The sequence below is a fragment of the Microtus pennsylvanicus genome, chromosome 2 (assembly GCF_037038515.1).
Source record: "Microtus pennsylvanicus isolate mMicPen1 chromosome 2, mMicPen1.hap1, whole genome shotgun sequence".
Classification (NCBI taxonomy): Eukaryota; Metazoa; Chordata; class Mammalia; order Rodentia; family Cricetidae; genus Microtus; species Microtus pennsylvanicus.
In genome coordinates, this window is record NC_134580.1 from 31938712 (window position 1) to 31966622 (window position 27911).

General features: G+C 45.9%; 1 protein-coding gene across 1 annotated transcript; it reads right to left on the reverse strand.

Annotated features, from left to right (window-relative positions):
• Window positions 1-15049: 15049 nt before the first annotated feature.
• Window positions 15050-21680, reverse strand: Krt2 (keratin 2). Its single transcript, XM_075963582.1, has 9 exons — window positions 21006-21680; window positions 19902-20116; window positions 19557-19617; window positions 18963-19058; window positions 18187-18351; window positions 17806-17931; window positions 16879-17099; window positions 15786-15820; window positions 15050-15697 (listed from the first exon to the last, which is right to left on the reverse strand). The coding sequence occupies exons 1-9, from the start codon at window positions 21678-21680 to the stop codon at window positions 15165-15167; spliced, it is 2127 nt and encodes a 708-aa protein (XP_075819697.1). The 3' UTR covers window positions 15050-15164.
• Window positions 21681-27911: the final 6231 nt, after the last annotated feature.

Below are 27911 nucleotides of genomic sequence, written 5' to 3' on the forward strand. Positions count from 1 at the left end.
CAGTGTTACATCCAGAGATCAATGCTGCTATCAGCCTGAATTGACTGTGGAAGGAAACTTGGTTTTGCAGTAGGTGGTTACACTACAGAGACTCACACTGATCAAGCTCTTAAGAATGCTTGGTTGTTGCGGTAGCATAATGGCCCCCTAATCAACCATAAAGGGCAGAAAATAATCAAGCATCTGCATCACCCTCTCCAAAGCTCAGAGAGCATTGTGGAAGAGGAGAATGGACAGAAAAAAGAAGTGGAGCGTTGTGTAGCTATTTCCTCTGAACTAAAACATTCTCTCCTAGCGGGAGGCTTGTTAAGATTCAAGAACTAATCAAGCCTGGTAGCATACACCTTTTTGTCTCAGCACTTGGGAGACAGAAGCAAATGGATCTCTCAAGTCCCAGGTCAGTCAGGGCTACATTGTCTCAAAATAAAAAAAATAAAGACAAGAAAAAAATATTCAGGAAATAAATGAAACTTAGAAGGCCCAAGAAACAAGTGAAACTCACAGGTCTTAAGAAGATCCTAAAGCTTACAGGATTCAAAGGGTCTCTCTTCCCAGGGTTATATAATCAGTTAAATCAATAGAGAGAAGAAGGGATATAACGGTCACAAATCATCACTCATGTAGGGGTGGACTTTTCTGCAATGCAGATACCCCTGCATCGAGTCACCCATGGGTCTGTAAGTAAACCACTAAACTGGCTGATTCACTAAGACTATCCTACTTGGATATCCTCCTGGGCTTTTCCTCCTGCCCCAGCTTTCTGCAGTCCAGAGCCTGGGTCAGGGAACAGCAGGTCTCCACACATTGCGCTTGCTTCACATTCCTTGCCCTCCCCTGCCACACTTAGAATAACAAAGGGGAAAGATGCTGACTGCATGCTGGGGCAGGGGAGTCATTAGCAATCTTACCCAGAGGTGGTATAACTGTTAGAAAGGTAACCACCCCCTTTCTGCTTAGATTGGAGGCCCACTAGCCATAAAGAACTCATTAGAACTGTAACCCTAGTTAAAAGATCACAGATAGGAAGGTCATAGGCCCTAAGTGGGGAAAACCTACTGCTGCTGCTTTGGTAAGGGAACAAGTTGTCAAGCTGACTCTCAAAGGTTGATTTTTATACCCAAGAGTAGTGCTGCTCACAGTCAGAGATAAGTGCAGAGACACCAGCTGGGCAGCATACTAAGAACAGAGGATTGTTGAATGCTCAGCCCTAAGTGGGACTCTCCTTCTCTCCCCCCTCCCTGTCCCTCCATCACTTCTTTCCTCCCTCCCTCCCTCCCTCCCTCCCTCCCTCTCTCCCTCCCTCCCTCGCTCCCTCCCTCCCACTTCTTCTCCATCCTTCCTTCTTCCTCTCCCCACCCCCCACCACAATACAGGGAGTACTGAAGAAGACAGAGTGGAGAATGTAAAAGCCGTGGGGTATGAAGGAGTACTGTCTTCTGGATATGACATGACCTCTGTAATCATGACACATAGGGTATGAAGGAGGACTGTGATCTGGATATGACGTGACCTCTGTAATCATGACATGTATGTATGAAGGAGGACTGAGATCTGGATATGACGTGACCTCTGTAATCATGACACGAGATCTGGATATGACGTGACCTCTGTAATCATGACACATAGGGTATGAAGGAGTACTGTGATCTGGATATGACGTGACCTCTGTAATCATGACACGTAGGGTATGAAGGAGGACTGTGATCTGGATATGACATGACCTCTGTAATCATGACACGTAGGGTATGAAGGAGGACTGTGATCTGGATATGACGTGACCACTGTAATCATGGCGCTGTGGTCATCTAAGCCAGATCTGCAGTACACTGTGGCTGTCAGGGTGGAGGAGGAGAGCATAAGGCCCTATACCTAGGCTGAATAGCTATTTCACTGCTGGAGGAAGGGGGCTCTTATTTTAGGATGTGGCCACTGATAAGTTGACTGTAACTCCACATCTATGCACATGCAAGCAACGCTAATTAATTTCAGTGGGCTGTAAGAGATAATAAAGAAATAGATAGTAGCAGGGAGACATTTGGAACAAGGGTTCTAGAGGAAATGTGATAAGAGAAAATAGGGGGTGAATATTATCAAAATGTGTTATAGATCTATATGAAATTATCAAAGAATAAATAAAAATAATTTTAAAATATGATAAAAAGCCAGAGGGATGGCTCAGTGGGTTAAGACACTTGGCTTGAAGCCTGAGGATCTGAGTTCAATCCCCAGGGCCCACATGGTACGAGAGAACTGACTTAAAAAATGTCCTCTGACCTCCACACACCCACACATACATAAACACACAAACACTCACAAATAAATAAATAAGCAGCTGAAGAGAAAACTCAGAGGTTAAGAACACTTGTTACCCTTGAGAGGATCCAGGTCAATCCCTACCTCACAACCACCTGTATCTCCAGCTCCCAGGGATCTAACTCCCCCTTCTGACTCCATGAGCACATTATACACATACATGCAAGCAAAACACTCACCCATATAAAGTAAACAAATCCTAAAGTTATCAAAGTAAATGCAATAAAAGCTTTTAAAGAAATAAACTAATATTATGCAATAAGCAGGTATTAGTCTGTAAAATACAAGCAGCCTCACCTCATAAAGCTTCAGAGTTCAGTGTGCGAAGGTGAAGCTGACCCTTAAAAGACAGCCAAGGGGGCAGAGAAGGTGGTTCAGTCAACACAGGGCTTTCCTAAGTTTGCCCAGAAATCAGGTAAAGATCCACGTGTGGTGATCAGCAGTGGTGGGATGGGAGGTAGAGGCGGGTAAATGGGGGGAGCCTAGACTACTTGTCAAAGTTCCAGGCCAATGAAAGAGCTCCCTTCCACAAAAGTGGATAGACTCTAAGAAATGATGCCTGAGGTGATCTAAAGACCTTTGTGTATTCAAGAGCACACACACAGAGCGGGTGCGGGGGAGGGAGTATAACAAGGCAGGCTGAGAACTTTAACTCTTTTGGTCACTCAGTAGCCATTTGTCCAGCTGCCCAAGTGAGTATTTTGGGCTTGGGCTTCTCTTATCCACTGGTTGCATAGGCCAGGAAAGTAAGACTACCCCACAGACCATTGGCTTCATCTCTGGCCCCCAATTCTCCTCTTTTCCCTGAGACTGCAGACCTGGAAGCAGCCACTTGAGATAGATAATACACACACACACACACACACACACACACACGGCAGAATTTAGCACAACGTCTCCTAGACCAAGTGAAACTATCCTAGTTCTGTGCCTTCTCTATTCGGCCAGGCTCTGTTTACTCAAAGGGACTAAACAGTCATCTATAGAATATCCCATCCAAACAGAAAAGAATATACCTTCTTCTCAGCACCTCATGGAACCTTCTCAAAAATTGACCACATACTCAGTAACAAAACAAACCTCAACAAATACAGAAAAATTGGAATAACCCAATGTCCCTTATTAGATTACCATGCTTTAAAACTAAAAGTCAACAGCAATACCAATTCCAGAAAGCCCACAAACACATGGAAATTAAACAATGTGCACCTGGATCATCAATGGGTCAAGGAAGAAATAAAGGGGGAAATTAAAGACTCCCTAAAATTCAATGAAAATGACCACACAACATACCCAAATTATGGGACACAATGAAAGCAGTGTTAAGAGGAAAATTCATAGCACCAAATACTTAGATAAAGAAGCTGGAAAAATTCCACACTAGTGAATTAACAGAACCATTTGAAAACTTTAGAACAAAAAGAAGCAAATTCACCTAAGAGAACTAGAAGGCGGGAAATAATCAAATTCAGAGCTGAAATCAACAAAATAGAAACAAAGAAAACAACACAAAGAATCAATGAGACAAAAAGTTGGTTCTTCGAGAAAATCAGCAAAATAGACAACCTTTATCCAAACTAAGCAAAAAGAAGAGAGAGAATATCCAAATTAACAAAATCAGAAATTAAAAGGGGGACATAACAACAGACACGGAAGAAATACAGAGAATCATCAGATCATATTTTGAAAATATGTGCTCCACAAAATGGGAAAACTTAAAGAAAATGGACAACTTTCTGGATAAATATCACTTACCAAAATTAAATCAAGACCAGAAAAGCAAATTATACAGACCTATAACTGCTGAAGTAATAGAAACAGTCATCAAAAGTCTCCCAACCAAAAACAAAAACAAAACAAAACAAAACAAAAAAAACCCAGGACCAGATAGTTTCAGCTCAGATTTCTACAAGATTTTCAAAGGAGGGGGAGAAGGGTGGGAGGAGGGGGAGGCAAATGGATGGGAGGCTGGGAGGAGGTGGAAACTTGTTTTTTTTTCTTCCTTTTCTCAATAAAAAAAAAGATTTTCAAAGAAGAACTAATAGCAATACTCATCAAATTATTTGACACAATAGAAACAGAAGGAACATTGCCAAACTCTTTTTATGAGGCTACAATTACCCTGATACCCAAACCACAGAAAGACATTACTAAGAAAGAAAAATTACAGACCAATATCACTCATGAACATTGATGCAAAAATACTAAATAAAATACTGGCAAATCGAATCCAAGAACACATCAGAACCATCATCCACCATGATTAGGTCGGCTTTATCCCAGAGACGCGGGGAAGGTTCGACATACGAAAATCTGTCAATGTAATTCACCACATAAACAAACTAAAAAATAAAAACCACATGGTCATCTCATTAGATGCCGAAAAAGCTTTTGACAAAAAACAACATCCCTTCATGATAAAGGTCTTGGAGAGAACAGGGATACAAGGAACGTACCTAAATATAATAAAGGCAATATACAGCAAGCCAACAGCCAACATCAAACTAAATGAAGAGAAACTCACAGCGATCCCACTGAAATCAGGAACATGACAAGGTGGTCCACTCTCTCCATATCTATTCAATATAGTTCTTGAGGTCCTAGCTAGAGCGATAAGACATCAAAAGGAGATCAAAGGGATAAACTGGAAAAGAAGTCAAACTCTATTTGCTGATGATATGATAGTTTACATAAGCGACCCCAAAAATTCTACCAAGAAACTTCTACAACTCATAAACACTTTCAGTAATGTAACAGGATACAAGATTAACTCAAAAAATTAGTATTCCTCCTGTACACAAATGATAAAAGGGCTGAGAAATAAATCAAAGAAACATCACCCTTCCCAATAGCCACAAATAGCATAAAATATCTCAGAGTAAATCTAACCAAACAAGTGGAAGACTTGTATGACAAGAACTTTAAATCTTTGAAGAAGGAAATTGAAGAAGACACCAGAAAGTGGAAAGATCTGCCATGCTCTTGGGAAGATAGAATTAACATAGTAAAAATGGCAATCTTACCAAAAGCAATCTACAGATTCAATGCAATGCCCATAAAAATCCCACCAAAATTCTTCACATATCTCAAAAGAACAGTACTCAACTTTATATGGAAAAGCAAAATACCCAGGATAGCCAAAACAATCCTGGGCAATAAAAGAACTTCTGGAGGCATCATAATCTCTGACTTCAAACTCTACAACAGAGCTACAGTACTGAAAACAGCATGGTATTGGCATAAAAATAGACAGGAGGACCAATGGAACCAAATTGAAGACCAGGATATTAATCAACACACTTTTGAACACCTGATTTTGCCAAAGAAGCAAAAAAAATATCAAATGGAAAAAAGAAAGCATATTTAACAGGTGGTGCTGGCATAACTGGATATCAACATGTAGAAGAATGAAAATAGACCCGTATCTATCACCATGCACAAAACTCAAGTCCAAATGCATCAAAGACATCAACATAAAGCCAGCCACACTGAACCTTATAGAAGAAAAAGTAAGAAGTACAATTGAACACATTGGCACAGAAGACTACTTCCTAAATATAACACCAGTAGCACAGACACTGAGAGAAACAATTAATAAATACGACCTCCTGAAACTAAAAGCTTCTGTAAAGCAAAGGACACTGTCAACAAGACAAAACAACAACCTACAGAATGGAAAAAGATCTTCACCAAGAGGTCTAATCTCCAAGATATACAAAGAACTCAAGAAATTGGTCACCAAAAGAACACATAATCCAATAAAAAAAAATTGGAGTACAGACCTAAACAGAGAACTCTCAACAGAGGAATCTAAAATGGCTGAAAGACACTTAAAGAAATGCTGATTGGCCAGTAGCCAGGCAGGATGTATAGGTGGAACAACCATACAGGAAGTAGAGGTGGGGCAAGGAGAACAGGAGAATTCTTGGAAGGAAGAAGCCTATTCCTCCGCAGTCCTATCCAGACACTGAAGAAACAGGATGTGACCTAACCCACTGAAAAAGGTACTGAGCCATGTGGCTAATATAGATAAGAATAATGGGCTAATATATGTTATAAGAGTTAATAAGAAGCCTGAGCTAATGGGCCAATCAGTTTATAACTTAAAAAAAAAGAAATGTTCAACATCCTTAGTCATCAGAGAAATGCAAATCAAAACAACTCTGAGATTCCATCTTACACCTGTAAGAATGGTCAAAATCCAAAAACACTGATGACAACTTATGCTGGAGAGGTTGTGGGGAAAAGGGAACATTCCTGCATTGCTGGTGGGAGTGCAAGCTGGTACAACCCCTTGGATGTCGGTGTGACAATTTCTCAGAAAATTAGGAAACACCCTTTCTCAAGACCCAGTAATACCACTTTTGGGTAGATATCCAAAGGATGCTCAATCGTGCCACAAGGACATATGCTCAACTATGTTCAAAACAGCTTTGTTTGTCATAGCCAGAACCTGGAAACAACCTAAATGCCCTTCCACCAAAGAATGGATAAGGAAAATGTGGTACATTTACACAATGGAGTACTACACAGCAGAAAAAAAAAACGACATCTTGAAATTTGCAGGCAAATGGATGAAGCTAGAAAACATTATTTTGAGTGAGGTAACCCAGACACAGAAAGACAGTTATCACATGTACTCACTCATAGGTGGTTTTTAAACATAAAGCAAAGAAAACAGCTCACAAACCACAATCCCAGAGAACTTAGACAATAATGAGGACACTAAGAGAGACTTACATAGATCTAATCTACATGGGTAGTAGAAAAACACAAGATCTCCTGAGTAAATTGGGAGCATGGGGACTATGGGAGAGGGTTGAAGGGGAGGGGAGAGGCAAGGAGGGGAGCAGAGAAAAATGTAGAGCTCTACAAAAATCAATAAAGTACAAAAGTACAAAAAAGAAATAGTGTTCACTTTCGATTGTTTTTAATTTATTTATTTTATGCATATGTGTGTTTTGTCTACATGTTTCCTTATGTACCACACACACACCTGATGCCGATGGAGGACAGAAAAGGGCATCTGACCCCTAAGCACTAGGGTTACAGATGGTTGTGAGCTGACATCTGGGTGCTGTGAATCAAACCAGAGACCTCTGGAAGAAAAAGCAGTGCTTTTAGCTGAGCCGTTGCCCCAGCCCTATGTTAACTTTTCCCACTGACATTTCACAAAGATACACATTTAAGTCTATACCCTTCCCATTTGCAGTTCCCAGACATCCTCAGGTCGTCAGATGCCAGTCCTGTTAGGTGCTCAACAAAGGTGATACTCTTAATCCTCACAGCAGCACGAGTGTGTAGTTATTACTAATATCTTTGTGCTTCAGAAGTAGACACTGAGGATCAAAAGATTAAGTGCTTTTCCAAAACAATACAACCAGTTATTGGTAGAAGCATGATTTGAACCGTGGCCAAGCATTCTCAATGCACACGTGTAGACTTGAATCAAGTACTGAGTCTGTGAGTGCCCAAGGGGACACACAGTGACAGCCCTGAGACTTTCAGGCAGCACCTCCTACTATGTCTTCCAGTGGAAAGTAATAAAATACTTTTGGAGATTATCAAGTTACAAACATTGCCAGCGTTTGTGAGTCAACAGAACACGAAAATGCTAGTCAATACTAGTCAAATTCTTTAGGACTTTGTACACACACAGTCATCGAATGTAGAAGTAAAGTTAATCTTGTTTCCATTTTCCAACTTGTATGTTTTAGATTTTTTTCTACTGTTTAGGAGCCCCAATATAGTACTAAATAAGATTAGTATCTGTTCCCAATCTTATAAAAAAGCGTTAAGACCCTCAACATTTAATGTTTACTGTAAGGGATCTCTCTCTCACACACACACACATCTGCCCCATGTCACTGTGGAAGATTTACAATCCAAAATCTGATGAGTGGAGCTGGCAATCTGGAGATCATAGTTTAAATCCAAAAACTGAGTCCCAAGTCCACCTTCCAGAGTCTCCTTGCTTGTTCAGGGTGTGCTGTCTGATTTTGTTATGAATGGACGTTCAGTTTTACCAAGTGCTTTTGCATTTGTTCAGATGGCTATGTGTGGTTTTCTTCTATAATACAATATTGCAAATATGGTCTTTTCATTTCTGGAGAATGAATTCTTAATGTTGACTAACCTTCCCTTTCTGGGATAAACCTCCTGTGACATGATGTAGATCCTGTCTACATAACCCTAGGCCAAATTTGTTCATATCTTCTTGAAAATTTTGGAATCTAAGCGTTGAAGGGATATGAACATATTTACGTTTTTTCCAATGTCTTTGTGTGGTCCCATAAAACAAGACGGGGGGTGGGGGGGCGGGTAGTGACTGTTCTGTCTTCTGGAAGAGTTTGCATAGAATTGGTATTATTTTGTAATTAATCCTACATGTCCTTCAGGGCCTGGATGTGCAGCCATTGCATCTGTGAAGCCTTCCCCATTCTCACAACACCGACTAATAATAACAACAATAACTATTGTTGTTGTTATTATTATTATAAGGAGCCACTGCTGCCTGTGGTGAGGGTACAGACCCTAAAGAATATGTAGACATTTTACATATTCATTTTGTTTATCTTTCTGATAGCCCTATAAAGAGATGCTATTTTATTTGGGTTTTTGGTTTGTTTGTTTTGCTTTCTTTTGTTTTTTGAAACAAGGTTTCTCTGTGGTTTTGGAGCCTGTTCTGGAACTAGCTCTTGTAGATCAGGCTGACCTCAGACTCGCAGAGATCCGCCTGCCTCTGCCTCCTGAGTGCTGGGATTAAAGGTGTGGGCCACTACTGCCCAGCCTGTTTCATTGTTTTATAAATATGTAAACCCAGGCTATGAATTGTTAAATAATGTACACAAGGTCTTATGTTCTCTCATCTGATCTTTACTTTTTGTATTAAGAGCCTACTGAGAGAGACCCCAGAATAGCCTCCCATACACACGACTATACCCCTTCACATCTGTGCTCACCCAAGCTTTGGCCCAGACCGCCCCTGAAGAGCCCTGGGAGGCACATCCCATGTCCCACCCTCACCCGCCAAACCCCAGAGACTCTGGAGCAGCATCCCCTCATGTGTAACTATTTCTCCACTACATCTGTGACCACGGACCTTGGCCCACACTGCCCCTGGAAAGAGCCTCGGCCCTGCCTATACCTGGAGGAGCCCTAGGACCATATCAGGGTCCACTAGAGGCACGGACCTGCCTGCACCTGGAAGAAAAGCGACCACCTAAGCCACAGGCCCCACCTTCACCAATTGGAGTCAAGGGACCTCCTGAAGCACAAGCCCCCCTGCACCCAATGGAGGAAGAGATGGGCAGACAGCAGTGTGAGAACACATCCAACAACATAAAGACCAATATGGCACCACCAGAACCTAGCGGTCCTACAACAGGAGGACCTGAACATCTTCAGTAATGTGGCAGAATACAAGATCAACTCAAAAAAAAAAAAGTAAATCAGTTGCCTTCCCATATACAAATGATAAAAGGGTCGAGAAAGAAATCAGAGAAACATCACCCTTTACAATAGCCACAAATAACATAAAATATCTTGGGGTAATGCTAACCAAAGAAGTAAATGACCTGTATGAAAAGAACTTTAAGTATTTGAAAAAAGAAAATGAAGATATCAGAAAATGGAGAGATCTCCCAAGCTCTGAGATAGGTAGAATATACATAATAAAAATGACAATCTTACCAAAAGCAATCTACAGATTCAATGCAATTCCCATCAAAATCCTAACACGATTCTTCACAGACCTTGAAAGAGCAATACTCAACTTCATATGGAAAACAAACAAAAAACAGGATAGCCAAAACAATCCTGTACAATAAAGGAACCTCTGGAGGCATTACCATCACTGACTTCAAGCTCTACTATACAGCTATGGTAATGAAAACAGCTTGATATTGGCTTAAAAACAGACAGGTGGACCGATGGAATCAAATTGATTCCATATTAATCCACACACCAATGAACTCCTGATTTTTAGCAAAGAAGCTAAACTTAAACAATGGAAAAATAAAGCATCTTCAACAAATGATGCTGGCATAACTGAATGTCAACCTGTAGAAGAATGCAAATAGATTCATATCTATTGCCATGCACAAAACTCAAGTCCAAATAGCTAAAATACCTCAGCATAAATCCAGTCACACTGAAACTCATTGAAGAGAAAGTGGGAAGTAGCCTTGAATGCATGGGCACAGGAGACCACTTCCTAAATATAACCCCAGCAGCACAGACACTGAGAGAAACAATAAATAAGACCCTCTGAAAATGAAAAGCTTCTGTAAGGCAAAGGACATGGACAATAAGACAAAATGGCAGCCTATAGAATGGGAAAAGATCTTCACTAACCCCACATCACAAAGAGTACTGATATCCAATATATATAAAGAATTCGAGAAACTAGGCATCAAAATACAAACTAATTAAATCAAAAAATGGGGTGCAGATCTAAACAAAGAATTCTCAACAGAAGAATTGCAAATGGCCAAAGGACACTTAAGGAATTGTTCAACATCCTTAGGCATCAGGGAAATGCAAATCAAAACAATTCTGAGATACCATCTTACACACCTGTCAGAAGGGCTAAGATCAAAAATAGTGCTGATAGCTTATGCTGGAGAAGATGCTGAGTAAGAGTTCCATTGCTGGTAGGAGTGCAAACTTATACAGCCACTTTGGAAATAAGTATGGACATTTCTCATGAAATTGGGGATCAATCTACCTCAAGACCCAGCAATACCACTCTTGAGCACATACCCAAAAGATGCACATTCATACCACAAAAACATTTGCTCAACTGTGCTCATAAAAGCATTATTTGTCATAGCTAGGTCCTGGAAACAATCTAGATGCCCCTCAATTGAAGAATGGATAAAGAAAATGTGATACGTTTACACAATGGAGTATTACTCGGTGGTTAAAAAAAATGACATCTTGAAATTTGCAAGCAAATGGATGAAACTAGAAAAAAAAACACCCTGAGTAAGACAACCCAGACCCATAAAGACAAATCTCGTATGTACTCACTCATCAATGGATATTAGACATAAAACAAAGGATAGCCAGCCTATATTTCACAATCCCAGAGAAGCTAAGTAACAAGGAGAACCCTAAGAGAGACAAATGGATCCCCCTGGGAAGGGGAATTAGACAAGATCTCCTGAGAAAATTGGGAGTGGTGTGGGGGGAGGGAATAAAGAAAGGGGGAGGGGAGAAGGGGAAGGAGTAGGAAAACTTGAGGGAATAAGATGGTTGAGATAGAGGAAGGACAGAGAGGAGAGGAAGGAAAGAAATATCTGTATTGAGGAAGCCATTATGGTGCCAGTGAGAAACCGGGCACTAGGAAAATTCCCAGGAATCCACAAGGACGACCCCAACTAAGACCCTAAGCAATAGTGGAGAGGATTCCTGAACTGGCCTTTCCCTGTAATCAGATTGATGACTACCTTAATTGTCATCATAGAACCTTCATCCAGCAACTGATGGAAGCAGATGCAGAGATTCACAGCTAAGCACTGGATGAGCTTCCAGAGATCAGCTCAAGAGAGGGAGGAGCGATGATATGAGCAAAGGGGTCATGACCATAATGGGGATACTGACCTGAGCTAGTGAGAGCTCACTGACTCTGGACTGATAGAGGGGGGAAACCTGCATAGGACCAAACTGGGCCACTGAATGTGGGTGATGGTTGTGTGACTTGGGCAGTCTGTGGGGCCACTAGCAGTGGGACCAGTATTTATCCATAGTACTTGAACTGGCAGTTTGGAACCCACTCTTTTTGGAGAGGTACCTTGCTCATCCTAGACACAGGGGGAGAGCTCAGGTCCTGTCTCAAAGTGATGCATCAGACTTGGTTGATTCCACTTGGGAACCTTTACCCTCTCTGAGGAGTGGAAGGGAGCCTGGGACGGGGAGAAGGCGAGGGGAGCGGGAGGAGGGGAGGAAGTGGGAATTTGGGAAGGATTGTGAAATGAGAAAAGATTGTTTAAAAAAATTAATAATAAAAAAAGAGCCCACTGAATTTCAAAGTACCAACACAGAGTCTGCAGAATGCAGTTCTCACACCGCAAACCCAGGAGCACCTGGAGCTGGGTAACCATGTGGATTTCTTGAATCCTCCACACTCCTCTATGATGGGAACTCCAGGGAGCTGCAGCTAAGAGCATGTGTTTTTAAATAAGCACCTAAACACTTTGATATAGGCAATGGGTCCCAGAGTAGCCATTGCACCAACTGTATTCCGCTTTGCAAGAATACAGTTTGTAAACTTCACATCTATCCCTACCTAGACCATGAACTTCCTGTAGCATGTTCTGCCTTTATCTCTATGTGGTCAAACATAGTCCCTCACCTCCATCGTGGTGTGAGACGTTTATCTAAGTGGAATGAGAAGAAATTGGAGCAACCTATGCTCACACTCATGCTCAGACAAGTCTTAAGCCTCCTTACTGACTCTAGGTCCCAAATCATTATCTCTGGGGAAATGAAGGATACATAGACGGGATCTTAGAGGCTCTGTCCGTCTGCCCCTCTGAGATCACACAGAAATAAAATTTGGGAGGAAAGGCAATTGTCCCAGTGTCACACAAGTACCTCATTCCCAGTATGAGGCTTTTTCCTTTTCACAACGTGAGTGCTCAGAGTCAGAGGGCCTCCTGCAGAAGTCTAATGGGAAGGGGAGGTCATGAGACGGAGGAAGCCAAAGACCTGGCTGGATTCACGTGAGGGTTTACAGAAGGAGAAAGGGAGGGACAGAGACCAAAAACCTCACAACACCACAAGTGTTAATACATCTTTGTTTCTGTTTTCTTTGAAAATGGAATTCACACAATCCTGCCTGGACCTCTCTGTCTACTAATGCCCAAAGCATGAGAAATGGATCTTTGAGATAGATGGACATAGGACAGGGGTGTGGAGTGGAGACTGACCGGACTAGTAGACTAACTTACCCTATGCAGGAGAGGACAAAGAGTCCCTCTGCAAAGTTGTCTCTTACCCAGCCACAACCTCTGAACACCTCAGGCTGTGCCTGTCCGGCAACATTCAGGGCTGGTTTGGCTGCTGGGAGTCCAGTATAAAAGCAGCTAGAGTCTGAGCGGGCTGTCTTCATCGGAGCGCCGAGGAGTTGGGAATTCAAGGACTGAGACACTTGTCACTGAGAGTGTCCGAAGGAAAGTGGTGCCCTGCTCCGCCACGCCTCACCTCTCTACCCCTCAAAAGTTACCTGTCCTGGAACTCACTCTGTAGACCAGGCTGGCCTTGAACTCACAGAGATCCGCCTGCCTCGGCCTCCCAAGTGCTGGGTTTAAAGGTGTGCGCCACCACCGCCTGGCCTGGATTGTTTTCTTATCTAAAGTAGAACTTCAAATTCCCTGACCACTGGAGCACCCTTCCTGGTCATATGCCTGGGAACTAGCTCCCAAAAAGCCACCGACCCGCAATCGCTCTTCCCAGTGCACAGCCTTTCTCCATAGGCCTCTCCACCGGGCTGTGGTCTGGCCAGTTCTCAGCCCTGCTCTGAGAGTGTTCAGCCTCCTCTGTTGCCACTTTGTCCCCTGCAGCTCTTGAGGCACTCCTCCAAGCGCCTTGCACTCTTCATCCCGGATGCTCAGGGATGAAGCGCTTGTTCTTTGTGAACACCTTCTGCATCGGCCATACTCTCCCGCGTCCCCTGAGGGTGGGAAGAGGCCCTCAGCAGGGTCTGTCTTCTATTAGCTATGGCCATATAAATACCAACCCAAGCTGCCCCAACCATTCCTCGTCTCCCTGGAAGCTCCAGTGGGGCAGCAGGGCTTTGTGGGGAAGGAGCTCAAATCATCTTCACACCTTCAGAAATTCATCATGAGAGGCACACCCCTGGGAAGGGGAGCCCCTGGGGTGTCGAGACAGAACTGCTCTGAGGTGCATACAGGAGCAGATTTTTCTGGAGATCCCACTCGGGTGTTCTGTTTTAGCCTGGCCAGGGAGGTGGCTCTCACAGGGACATAAAGCTGGCCTGTGCCAGCATGGAAAGCTCAGCAGTAGTGAGCTGGGTGGCTGTCCAGGGCTCAGCTGGCTTGCTCCATGGATAAGTAACTTCAGAGCAAAGCTCTTGTATGAAGCGGAAAGGGGGCACTCTGTGGGACATTCTTTCCAGAAACAGTTCTTCATCCGAGAAAAGAAAATTTCTATAAATTCCCCTAGCTTATCACCTGGGAAGGCCACAGTCCCCCGTCTAACAAATCCTTCCTGAAAATATTGCAGCAAGCCTGACTCCAAGGCCGTCCCCGGCCTCCTCCCACTATAGGAGGAAAACCTCCTAGGTGCCCCAGCCTCCCTCCCTCAAAGACTGGTCTCTCCCCCAGGAGTCCAACTTTTACCACACCCAAACCTCCTTTCCCTGTGGACCCCACCTCCACCAGAGTTTGACATCCAATAGACATTACACGATATCAATTGCAAATGAAGTTTATTATGCAGACACCCAGACCACAGCCCTCAGAAAGTAGAGTCCATTCGAGAGGCTATGTACACAGAAGCATAGTTTCCCCGGACCACTGTTGGGGGATGGAAGAGGGAGGCTACCCTGCAGTCCTCAGCAGAGTACATCTGGAAATGACTGCCAGATGGCAGTGCAAGCAGACCAGGGGTGGGACATGGCTTGGAGACATACTTGGACAACACAGATTCATTCCTAGAACACAGCGTGTGGCTCTGACTCTAACTGTTTGTGAGAGATCTTTCATCACCCCCTCTTAGAATAAATGTCATCAGAGCTGGATTACAAAAATTGGGGTTGCTCTGAGTTAGAGATACAGAGATTCAGCTGATATTCTGGAAGCAAAGAGTAGGGAGAAGACCCATCTCTATCTAAAAGAGAAGGTCACCCCGGAGCCACAGCTTTCCCCTGAACCAGCGCCTCCCCTTTCAGAGCCAGATACTGCGCCCCCAGATCCAGACCCGCCCCTAGAGCCTCCTCCAGAGCCTGAACCTCCTCTGGAGCCGCCTCCAGAGCTGTATCCGCCTCCTCCAGAGCCTGAACCTCCCCTGGAGCCGCCTCCAGAGCTGTATCCGCCTCCTCCAGAACTTGAACCTCCTCTAGAGCCACCTCCAGAACTGTATCCGCCTCCTCCCGAGCCTGAACCTCCCCTGGAGCCTCCTCCAGAGCTGTATCCGCCTCCCCCGGATCCTCCTCTAGAGCCACCTCCAGAGCTGTATCCACCTCCTCCAGAGCCTCCCCTGGAGCCTCCTCCGGAGCTGTATCCGCCTCCTCCAGAGCCTCTGCCTCCAGAGCCGTAGGAGCTGCCTCCTCCATAGGACCCTCTTCCTCCAGAACTTCCTCCGGAGCCAAAGCCAGCCTTGGATGCCACCGATGAGGAAATGGTGCTGCTTGTCACGGCTGTAGGAGAGAAGATGTCAATCCAGGAGTTCTGACCACCTCTACCCTCCGCTGCCCCATTAAGACAGGTACATTCCCCACTACGTACACACAGACACGTTGTCACTGATTTCTCCAGTCATCCTGTCAGGGAGAGAGAAAACAGAATTGTGACTGGACATCTGGACTCTGTGGGTGAACAGAGTTGTTTTACAGTGTGCACCTACTGATGTGGAACTGAGCTACTTCAGTCAGCCATGCCTTCTACGCTGACAGATGGGAGGATGACAGAGGGGCTGACAGACCCCATACTTATCTACAGCCTCAATCCCTCCTGAGATACTGCTCCAAACAAAACCCTTGCACTGTAGATCCAGAGCGGCTCCAAGGCCAAATCTTCTCTGACTGTACCCTACATTGTATTTACAGCCACCTCAGGGACTCTGCTCTCCAGAATCCTTGCCACACCCCATTTCAAAATGAGGTTGCACCATGAACATGCAGCAAAAGGAACTGCAACTCTGTGAAACTGCCCCACCCCCTGCCCGAGACCCTGCCTCCTGTTTCCAATGAAGCCTTGGCTGCTTCAGGCCAGATTCGGGTGCCTGCCAGCTCCTTCGTGGGAACAGTGGGCACTGACTCTCAGAAGAGTGCAGGAAAGGCGGCTCCTTTGTTATGCTAACTACTGGTGCCCAGGGCTGCAGACACTCAGGGCTTTTCCCTCTCAATAGCTTCAGCCACCTCAAGTCCCTAAGGATGCTGATGGCAGAGGAAACAAAGTCCTCCTCTTAAAGCAGTCAAATGATTCAGTTTGTCATTCTTAAAAGAACAAAGTGTGTCCCTCTGACACATTTGATGCCATCTCCTGATTCGGAGCCAAACTGTGGAAGGGAAAGAAGCTAGTCACTCTACAGTCTTAGAGACAAGCCTTCAGTCTGACTACCTATGTCCCTATCATTTGTTTTGTCTTTTAAAGACCAGGATTTCCATTGTCACCTAGTTTAATGTCTTGTAACAGGTCCTGTCCACCTTCTCTATTGCCAAGAGAACAATGCTGTCACTCTCGTCCTGAATGTCTGCTTGGAGAAGCGTACTGATGCCGATCTCACTGTCCAGAGGCCATGCCCAGCCTTCAGTTTTCTCTCCCTTTGTTCCTGCCCTGGCTCCAGGAGACAGGAGAGTGTACACCACGACACCCTCACCTGCACTCCTCGCCCTCCAGCAGCTTGCGGTAAGTGGCGATCTCCACGTCCAGGGCCAGTTTAGTGTTCATGAGCTCCTGGTAGTCACGCAGCAGCCGGGTCAGGTTCTCGCGGGCCTGCTGCATGGCCTCCTCCAGGTCAGTGAGCTTGGTCCTGGCGTCTTTGAGGGCATGCTCTCCACGCTGCTCCGCATCTGCAATGGAGTCTTGCACACTCTTACACTAGGAGGAAAAACAGAGTAGGCTCAGCATGCTGGAGGGGATGAAGGACAAGACACACAGTTGTGGGAGACCGAATCACTGGCCCTGGAAGTCTTGGGGACTCCCTTTGGAGCTAACAGATGTTGCGGAGAGCTGTGCCATGACTTGTAGCTGCTGTCCCTGACCTATCTTCCTCCCACAGCCCTTTGACTGGACCCATAGGCTTTCACTGCAATGACCCCGACCCTCCAAACACAAGAAGTCATCATCCATCCAGTTCTATGTGCAAATGAAGAAATGCTATTCTACAGAACTTCCGCTACCTATGAAGCAGACTCTGCCCCAGAAATCATATCCTAAGCCAATGTCCAACGTGTACCAGCTCCCTCTCATTCATTGGCCCTCTGTGAACATAGCACAGCTGCTGTCTAGGGTCTGTGCCATGATGGAACAGGAAGCTGTGTCTACCGTCACAGCAAGCCGAACAAGATCTTGCCGTATTTGCTTTTGCTCCCTTTGAGTCAAGCAGTGCTTTTCCTTTGCAGATCTTCGCTTCAGAATGTGTCTGGAACTACTCTAGGGGTCTTAAATAGCATTGATCTGGAGGAGACTGGGACTGGTGTAAACTGGATTAGAACTTCTCAGTTTCTCTTCTGTCTCTCTATCCCTCCCCTACACTTTGGGGGAGATGACAAAGGGGGGACCTATCCAGAGCCCCAGGCCTCACCTGCTTCTTCACATGGGATATCTCCCCTTGCAGCCTCTGGATTGTGCGGTTCAGCTCGCTGATCTCCATCTTGATCTCTTTCAAGCTGTCCCCATGTTTCACGGCAGTGACCTGGAGTTCTTCATACTGACAAGAGTAAAGGAAACAGTTCACAGGGACGTTCTGTCTGAGCAAGGCTTAGCCTGAGCTAAAGAAGACAAGTGACAGGCCAGGGATGAGCAACAAACCCAAGAAACCATCTCACATGGCCCCGAGGATTCAGTACCATTCTCTGTACTATCTTAGGAATGATGCTCAACTTCCATTGGACAAACAGTCCAGTGCTCTACCTGGACATGACCTCGATAGGAGTGAGGTTCGCTCTATATCCCCAGGACTTGCCTTGCTGTGGTAGAGCTCCTCTGACTCGGTCTTGCTCTTTTGGGCGATGATCTCATATTGACTCTGAACCTCAGAGATGATGCTGTCCAGGTCAAGGCTTCGGTTGTTGTCCATGGACAGGATGACATTGGTGTCAGTGACAGTCTGTTGTAGCTGGGACAGTTCCTACAACAAACACACTAATTAACCACAGTGTTCCGCCCACAGCTACAGTGAGAGGCCTCCCTTCCCTGGCATTGAGGAAATGTGGACTCTCAGACAAAGCATGCTTTGGGTGAGATGAAAGTGGTATCACCACAGGGCTATCCTCAGGGTGGTGATGATGGCAGAAAAGTGTTCATGGGCACCCTAGTAAAATGCCTTCTCCACCATGCCAGTGGGCCCCAGAAAGAACCTGGCCCATGGCAGATTCCTGTAAGTTTCCTTCCTATCTCAGAAGTGGACTGGGGAGTGAGCAGGAAGCATGATGCCTTCTAACCTCTGGAGTTTAAAGGGCACGGTATCATGGAGTATAAAGGTCTCTTCCGAAGCAGTGGACATAGAGGTGATGGAGAAAAGGGACTTTGACCTGGTGTTTCCAAACCTCACATGACATCAAAAGAAGTTCCTCTCCCCCCAACCCTGCTCTAGGGAAACCCCTTAGAGGATTGCAATGACCTCACTGCGTTGACATCAGGCAGTCAATGATCCCATCTCAGCAGACTTTTCAACTGGAAAGGACTTTTCTTTAGTGGGAAAGGTAGAAAGTAAGGGTCTGTGGGGACAGCTTTCTTTACCACATCATAGAGTGTTCTCAGGAACTCAGCTTCCTGCATCAGTAAGTCCACCTTGGCCTGTAGCTCAGTCTTGTCCATGTAGGAGCTGTCCACATCCTGCAGAGAAGTTAGAGGCCTCTGGAGCAACTCACATGGCCCCCTGAGTGTGTCCCAGATTCTCTCTGCTGCCTCCACCTAGTCCCTGCTAGTTAGCTGCCTCCAGCATCTCAGGCACTTCCAGATGAGCTGTGTCTGTATGGACCCTCATTTAGCATATAAACTACCATGCTCCTCTGTAGAGAGCTCCATGCCTAGATCAGCTGCTCACACAGCCCAGCATCATGATGGCTTGTAGTGAGCTGAACCTTACTGACTTCTGCCCTTCCTGATTGAGTCATGTGTGTTCCCCCAAATAGGAGAGATGGCTTCTGTACCCGTCATTATTCTTCATGCCTCCCATTCTATTCATCCATCCAAAGTCTCCTGAATTTACCTAGATTGTTCTCCAAAATGCTTGCAGGACCTAGACTAACACTTTGCTTTCTGGAGTCCCTGTAGACATGGCGAGGTGTACGGTGGTCCTATCTGCCCTGCCTAGGGCAGGCTCCTGCTCACCTTTTTAATTGTCACAAACTCATTCTCTGCTGATGTGCGCTTGTTGATTTCATCCTCGTACCTGTTGAGCCCCCAGAAGGCAACAGCAGTTAGACAGCTCTAATTGGCCAGCTCCCTTCTTTCCCTTTTCTACTGGAAAATTAAACTCTCTTTAAATGCTTAGATTAAAACTATGAAAGTAGCGTTCTATTCATTAACTCAAGCATATATAGCCCCTCCAAACCCTGTCTTCTTTGTCATCAACAAAGATGCCCCTCCTCACCACCCTGGTGCACCCGTATGACTGCTGCTGAGAGATCAGCGAATGGATGGCTATCTCCTCTCGTGGTTTACGTTGTCACCTACTTCTTCTTAAAGTCTTCCACAAGATCCTGCATGTTGTTCAGCTCTGAGTCCTGCGAGGTTCTTTCTGCAGACAGCCTATCCACCTGTTTCTTGAGCGTGCTAATATAGGCCTGGTAGATGGGGTCTAGGTTGGTGGTGCGGGTGCCCACGTCCAGCTGCTGTAGAAGTTCCCATTTGGTCTGCAACACCTGGTTCTGCTGCTCCAGGAACCGAACCTACAGTAACCAGGGGAAGAATACATAAGGTCCGGGTCACCTGTTACTCCAGTGAGCCACTCTTGCCCCCAGGAACCTCTGCTGCTGCTCTGGGAGATACAGAAGTCACACTGCTTCACCCTCACCATCCGAGGGAGGCTGGGTTTCTGAGCCCTCCAGCCTCACCCATGGGCTGTAGAGAACCCACTCTGCTCTCAGAGCTCTCTGCTTCCTCACCACGACTTCCTGATCCCTGCTTCATCCGCAGCTGCTCCCTAGACTCCAGGCATTTCCCTCCCCCATCCTAGCACTCTGCCAAGGTCCCATAAATTCCAGAGAAAACAAAAAGCAGGCATCTGCTGGCCCAGTAGCAGATGGCACCAAATAGAGTCCCGGGGTGTGGGCAGGGCTCCTCCACCTGAGATTTAAGAACCTTGTAAATTCCTGTCTAATTCAAGGCAGAGGAACCAAGAGAGTAACACCCCAAAGTGACACCAATAAAGATTTTATGGGTCACCAAAATGAGAATGATTCTCTTGAGGGATAGGGTTCTATTCATCCCCATACATATTTCAATCACTTAGGAAAGACAAAATTTACCCTTTCTTGCTATCATCTTCCAATCCTGCTGTCACCTGGCCTGACACGCTCTGTTACTACTTGCCTATTTCGACTTGTCTATGACATCAAACTTTTCTATAAATAGTATCTATTTGGTCTGAAAATCAAAATGAAAAGCAGCAGTTGTAGAATGTTTGGTTCACAAAACCAACATCTCGCCCGTTTGGAATTCACCAAGGCCCTGGCTTTGGTAGCCACACAAAGACTACTGAGAAAGTCCAGCATTTCCTTCTCATCCAGCACACAAGCGCAGCATCTCATCCCAGAAGGAGCCGCCTCTCCGACTCACCTTGTCAATGAAAGAGGCAAATTTGTTGTTGAGAGTTTTGATCTGTTCCCGTTCCTGAGACTTCACGTTCTGGATCTCTGGGTCTACTTTGACATCAAGAGGCTGCAAGAGGCTCTGATTGACCGACACTTCGTGGATGCCTCCACCAGGAAATCCTCCAGGCCCCCCAAAGCCTCCAAAGCCGCCGCCACCTCCAAAGCGGCCTCCGCCAAAGCCGCCTCCACCGAATCCACTGCCTCCTCCGAAGCCACTGCCTCCTCCGAAGCCACTGCCACCTCCAAAGCCACTGCCACCTCCGAAGCCACCTCCGAAGCCACCGCCTCCAAATCCTCTGCTTCCTCCAAAACCAGAGCCACCTCCGAAGGCACCGCTGCCTCCAAAGCTGCTGCCGCCTCCAAAGCCACTGCCACCTCTGCCACCAAATCCACCACCGTAGCCAGCCACGCTAGTAGAGATGCTCTTGTACCCTCCAAGGCCGACAAGACTCTGACTGCCAAAGCCACCTCCACAAGAGCCTCCTCTGCCTCCACCATGGCGGCTCAAGCAGGAGAAGCCGCTGGTCGATCTCCGGCTCCCTCCAGAGACCACAGCTGAACCACTGCTGAAGCCCCGGAATCTGCCTCCTCCTCCTCCGCCTCCTCCTCTTCGAGACTTGCACGTGATCTGACAACTCATGATGATTTTTGCTCAGCAAGGAAAGTAGAAGATCCGAGAAGATTCAAGGCTGGAGACTGAACTGTGGTGTTGGGAGACTCGCAGGGTCCCCTTATATACCTGCCAACTAGGTGTTGGCCAGCTTGGGTGTGGGCCCACTTATGCTTGGGTTTGGTCTGCCTGGAAGCTATTCTTGGTGAGTGATTATCAACCTAATGGCCATTAAAACATCTACTAATCAGCTCTATTCCAGAACCTGCTTTGATTGCGAACTCCTGTTTATCTGTGCATCTGCCACGCAATTTGATTTTTGTAAAATCATCAGAAGAGGAGATTAGGATTTGGGTTTCTCAACTTGGAAAAAAAATGTCCTGCAAAATGCTGCTCCCTGTTATGGACCTACCCATGGGAAGCTAGTCACCACCCAGGCCTGTGTGGGCTTACAATCAAGGGAGAGAGATGGGTTTGAGACTCTGAGAGCGCTCACTCCAATGTTCCAGCTCTCTTGCTTCCCCGTGGCCCAAGGAAGAGGAGTAGAGGGGCACTCTCTACATATTGTGACTGTGGTGAAGAATCAGCCTTTGCTCGTAGAGATAAACTGGCCTCCCATGCTGCAACAGTGTAGCCATTTCTCAGAGTATCTCAGACCCTTTCTTCCCAGACAAAGTCAAACATACACACAGCCAAACTCTAGGGAAGGGATCCTGTTCAGCCCTATCTCCGTGAACTTTTAGGACCATCAACTCTGCTGCTTTCTGCATGAATGCAGACAGAATGAAGGGTGAAAGGAAGAGTTCTGTTCTTAAGTCTGTGTGACTCTGGGCATACGTGAATGTGTTGCACAGACTGCATGGCTTTGACATCCGAAGTGTGGACCGACTCCGCTGCTCAGAAACCATGTGCTGCCTTGTGATTCTGAAGGCAATGAGAAGGCAGGCCCTTCACTGACATTCAAAAAATGAGTGAGCATTGAGAAAACCAGCCAGCCAGGCTTTCTATCTGGAGTTTATCCCTTACACCAAATTCAGGCCGTCTCTGCTGTCTATGTGACTATGCATACAGAACAGATGCTGTGGAGAAACACAATCAACTCAAAGTCAGAATCTAGGTTTAAACCCCAGTTTTGCCATTATTGGCTGTATGGCCTTGAATTAAACTTTGAGGCTTTGTTGCCTTAACTACAGAGTAGAAACTTGATATGCAATGTTTTGGTAACTATGCTATTATAATGCTGGTATTTTGAGTGAGACAAAGATATTTTCTTTTCCTTTCAACCTCAGTGTGCTAGTCTCTAGGTTAATGGCTTGTGTCACACTTTCACTGTTTGTGAGAAATGGCATTGTATAAGTCACGTTGTTCTGTGCTCAGTTGCTCAGTTTCACTCACCTATAGTGAGGGGAGGAGAAAGAAAAGAGGGAGAAGAAGAAGAGGAGGAAGAGGAAGAAGAAGAAGAAAAAGAAGAAGGAGGAGGAGGAGGAGAAGGAGAAGAAGAGGAGGGGGAGGAAGAGGAAGAAAAGGAAGAAGAGGAAGGAGAAGACGACATGTAAAAGATATGGCTGCTGTTAATAACTGAAACTCAGTGAATTTTATTTACCCTTTGTTCTCCCCTCTCTCAGGGCTGTGTGGTAACTGCTCAATAGGGGTGGGAGCAGAGATAAGGAACAAGGAACTTGTTGAGCTTTCTGATTTGCAGTAAAAGAATGCTGACCAAAGCAATCCAAGAGTCTCTTGAAGTGTTCCAGTCTGGTTTATATAATTACAATCATGCAAATAAACTACAAAGCTAAAAGCTTTAGAGTCTCAATCCAAAGCCAAATGTGTCACACTATCTATGGACATCTCTAAGCAATGCCCTAATTGTCCATTACTCCACCGTGACTCTGCTGAGGGGACCATGGGAGCTTCAGAGGGGTCTTAATCCCTAAATGCAGAAAAATAATAAACATTTAGTGAGCATTAGCCCTGTCCTAGTTTCTTGCCAAGCACTTGGTCAACATAAACATTTTAATTTTGTTCTCACCAATCTCCACTGGGCACCTGTCCCTTCTAGACCCAGTCTGTGGTGTATCAAAATCAAAGAATCAAAATAAATAAATAAATAAATCCTCTTCCTCTATTGAAAAGTGGAGGTTAGAAGTAAAGGACTCGGCTACTACATAAGATTATATTTCTTTGTGTTTCTTTTTAATTTTACCTTTTGAAAAATAATTTCCATGAATTTTAAACATAGCATGTTTTGCATCATGAAAGGGGCAAGATGGGAATTAAGACTAGGACTGGCTGCGGTTTGATGTTCATGTCCATAGGAACCTGTGTTCCAGAGCCTTCCTGTACCACAAGAACATTAGCCTCCTGGTGAAAGTATGGCTCTTTTCTCGCAGGACAGCAGGAATCCTGCTTCCAGCAAAGCCCAAGTCTGCTGGTCAGTGGCGCAGAAGCCTGAGCCCTCGGAGGAAAGCAGAAGGGAGCTGGTTCTCAAGCCTGAGCAGGTGCGAGTGCTGATAGCAGGAAGAAGTCCTCCACTCCACAGCTCCTTAGGAGCGTGCTCCTCACAGCCTCCTGGGCACAATCATTCTCGTGGTGTAGTGATCTTGTCCCTAGACGTATGCAGGGAAGAGCCAAGGTCATATTCGTCTTTACCAGAAACTTCCATCTCCCATCATAGGCACCCCAGGAAATCTGATTTCTCAGGTTTGGTTTGGGACTGCAGGCTGGCCCTGGTGCAGGACTACAGTGGTGACCTTGCCTGAGTCTTGCAGCCTCCCCTGTAGTCCCTGAAGACCCCACTGCAGGAGTGGTCACAGGTCTGTGCCTCTAGCAGAGTCCCTTTCTGTAACTTCGAACATGTTCTCATCTCCCTTTCAGCGTCTGTGCATTAGCTGCAGTGTTTAAAGGGAAAATAAACCACAGCCCTCCTCCTCCAGCTCCTGATCGCTGAAAGTGGCAAAAACCCAGAGTGGAACCAGTAGTGTCCCACAGTGGCCAGCATGCCCGCACTGCCTGCAGCCCCCTTCTGAGCACCAACATGCTGCTCCGGAGAGCGCATAGCAGCGCCAGTGGCTGCAAGGAAAGGTGGGACAGAGCCTGGCAGGCTCCCAGCTGGAGCCACTTGCTCAACTTCTTCCTCCAGGGCCTTGCTTTGTAAACGATTATTCTAAACTGCTTACTCAGTCCAAGTCCCAGGCCCTGACCCAGTTCCCCATCCCAACGCTAGCCTCCCCCCGCCCCCCGTGTCTTACCTAACCTGTTCATTTTTTAGTAGGTTGAGCTCTGTTCACCCCATTTTCTGAAAATTAAACAGATGGCTGCTGTTTTTAAGGGGTCCTGGTCAAACTGGCTGTTTTACTGGGAATGCTACCCGGCACTTCCCATAAGCCTCGCTCTGCAGGACAGTCCCCAGAATGAGGGCATTCCAGGACACATGTGCCAGGCTTCTGGAGAAAGTGCGTGTGCAAGCTTCAGAAACAGAGGGACAATGAGGACAGGGACATGCCCGGTAGCCAGCAAGCATTTCACGTATGTTTGTGGAATGCAGTAATTAGTGAAAAACAAATCAATAAACCAATGAAAGAAGACACCAGCATAGAACCTTGTTTAAACTTGATAATGAATGAATGTCACTTCTTTCCCTTTGCTGTGAACATATATGACATATGTAATTTAATTTTAATTGTGTGTGTATGCGTGTGTGTGTTTTGAAACAGGATCCCATAACCCAGGCTAGCACTAAGCTCAATGTCCTCCTTCTCTAGGCTCCCAAGTGTGAGGATTACAGGCATGTACCGCCATGCCCAGCTTTCCGGCCCAGAATACTGTATTCTGTATTGTGGATTTGTTCTCTACATAGTGGATCTGCAGCTGCATCAACTCCGTTTCCTAAAGGTTCGTGGAGACCTGTCCCCTGTTAGCTAATATGCTGACGTGGTGTGTGGCCCCATGCCCCCATTCTTCCAGAGAGAACTGCAAAGGGCCATCCATGGACAGCTCTGCTATTCCAGCACCAATCCTCCTTCTATCCATACGGTTGCTCTGGACCACATTCTCCCTGCCAGACCCGGGTGCTTGCTCTCATCCATTTCCTATAGAGCCACTCAAACCTGGAAGAACCAGGTAGTCAGATATCCCACCCCACCCTAGTCAGAATCTGAACAGAAGCAACGTCACAGTCACTGGCTTATGCTGCCCTCGTGGGTCAGAGGCTCCCCAGGCTCTTCCATATTCAGGGTTGCCCTCTTCTCACTCAGCCCCTCAAAAGTGGGGAGCTCTCCTACCAATCCCATACCACACTACCACCACAGACGGTCATAATTCACACCTGGCTTCCCCTCCCCCAGCACCAGTGGGAAGAGCTCCTTCTTCTTGTCAAAGTTTCTCTATCTCCTCCGCAAGGATTATTGTAGGGATGCTGGTGGAGCGATGCCCTCTCCCCCAAAAATGAATCAAAATATGCATTAAAACAACTTTTATTTTAAAAACCTAAATACAAGCAATCCCTGCTTCTTGGTGTAGCAATAAACTTTTTATAAACCGTCCAGAACAGCCACAGACTTCATCCTGGGGAAGATTTTTGCCTCAAGGATTTGGGGAAAGGCAAACGTTCAGAACTCTTGTAATAACTTTTTGTTTCTTGACCTCAAAAACAATGGATCTTGATGATTCTTCTTTACAAACCTTTTAACTACAAAACAAAACAAAAAGTAAATGAAATCATTGCTAATTGAGCTATTAAAAATAGAGCTAGTGCAGTCATTAACCCAGGATGTATTAAATTTATGACCCGAATTACGTTTTTATGAGCTTCGGGCACACTTCACAGCCCATCAGGTATTCAGAGAAGTGTGTTCACCTCTGGTTAGCAGGATTTTACAACGGAAGCTCTGTGGTAACCTAGGAAGAGCGTGTTTAGGAGCAAAGGTCAAGTCCTTGTACCAGAGAGCAGAGGTATCACCTGGATATGTCACCTCACTCAGCCCCATTCATCATCTGTGGTCTGAAGGATTTAGTGACCATGGGAGACCACTGGAGAAGGTGTCAGGGGACCTAAGTCCTCTGACTCGTGACCACTAGCCTAGCCATTCTGGACTTTGGGTTTCTCCTCTGTGAAATGTGGGTGCTGGGCTACAGAGCCAAAGGGTTCAGATACCAGCCATGCTTCAAGAACGTTCAGAGATGAGCCCTTTGGAGAGCTGGAGAAGATCTTGGGGAGCGTAGGGACAGATCATGCAGTCCCACCCTGCTTTCAGCCGCTCCCAGGCAGGTTCAAAGGGAAGGTGGACTGCAGGGACTCTGAGGACTGGACAGGAAGGGAAAGCAGCCAAGTGTCACCAGCTGGGGATGAGCTTTTGCCTTTGAGGTGGACAACTGACCCAAACAGACAAGCTTCCTTGTGTTCGATGTCCCAGACTGTAAGCTCCTAGCAGGTGGTCATCTCAGCTCCTTCACGGAGTCTAGAGCAGACCCACACAGAGACAACTCTTCAGAGCTCCTTTTAGCCTTCAAAATGGAGCTGGACCACTCTGGCCCTGCTTTGCAGCTCTAATCTCCCTTCCTCAGCATCTTCTCTAAGGTACTGGCAGGGGGTGACTTCACCTCCTCTTCTGGGGGGCCACAGCCATCATGTAGGAATACTTGAAAAAAACTTCTAAATTATTGGAGTATCTGGCAATGTATAATCATCTCCCAGCCCTCTCCTCCCTCAGACAACTAGACTGTGTGGGCTGCTCACCTCAAAACCCGCCTTGTTTGGGTCTGCATGCGTCCGCGCTGTGTCTCTCACAATGAGGAAGACCCAAAGATGCCGGTATCACCAGTGTCTGAGCAGAATCCTCACTGCAGAAGGTTTGCCTCCACGCCAGTCATTCACTGTCAAGCAGAAATAATGCCTCTCTGGTAAGAAAAATTATAATGTCAGAATTTTTACGATGAAGATATTATAGCAGGCTTGTCCAGGCAAATCCATGAAGCCAGATCATTGCCAACATACATTATCCTTGCCCTGCTAGGTACAGATGCTGGGAAGCAAAAAGAGGGCCTGTTTTCACTGAGCAGATCTCCCCAGACCCTCCCATTCCACAGCAGAGACAGAATCTGGAGTTACTGTTCCCCAGAAGCAGAGCAGGAGGCAACTGGCTGAAGCGGCTGCGCCTCTTCTCTCTGGCATCCTTGGTGGAACCTGTGTGTGCTCTCATCGGATCAGTAGCTCCTGTGTGGGTGCGTGTGTGTGTATGTGTATGATTGTGTGTGCATGTGTGT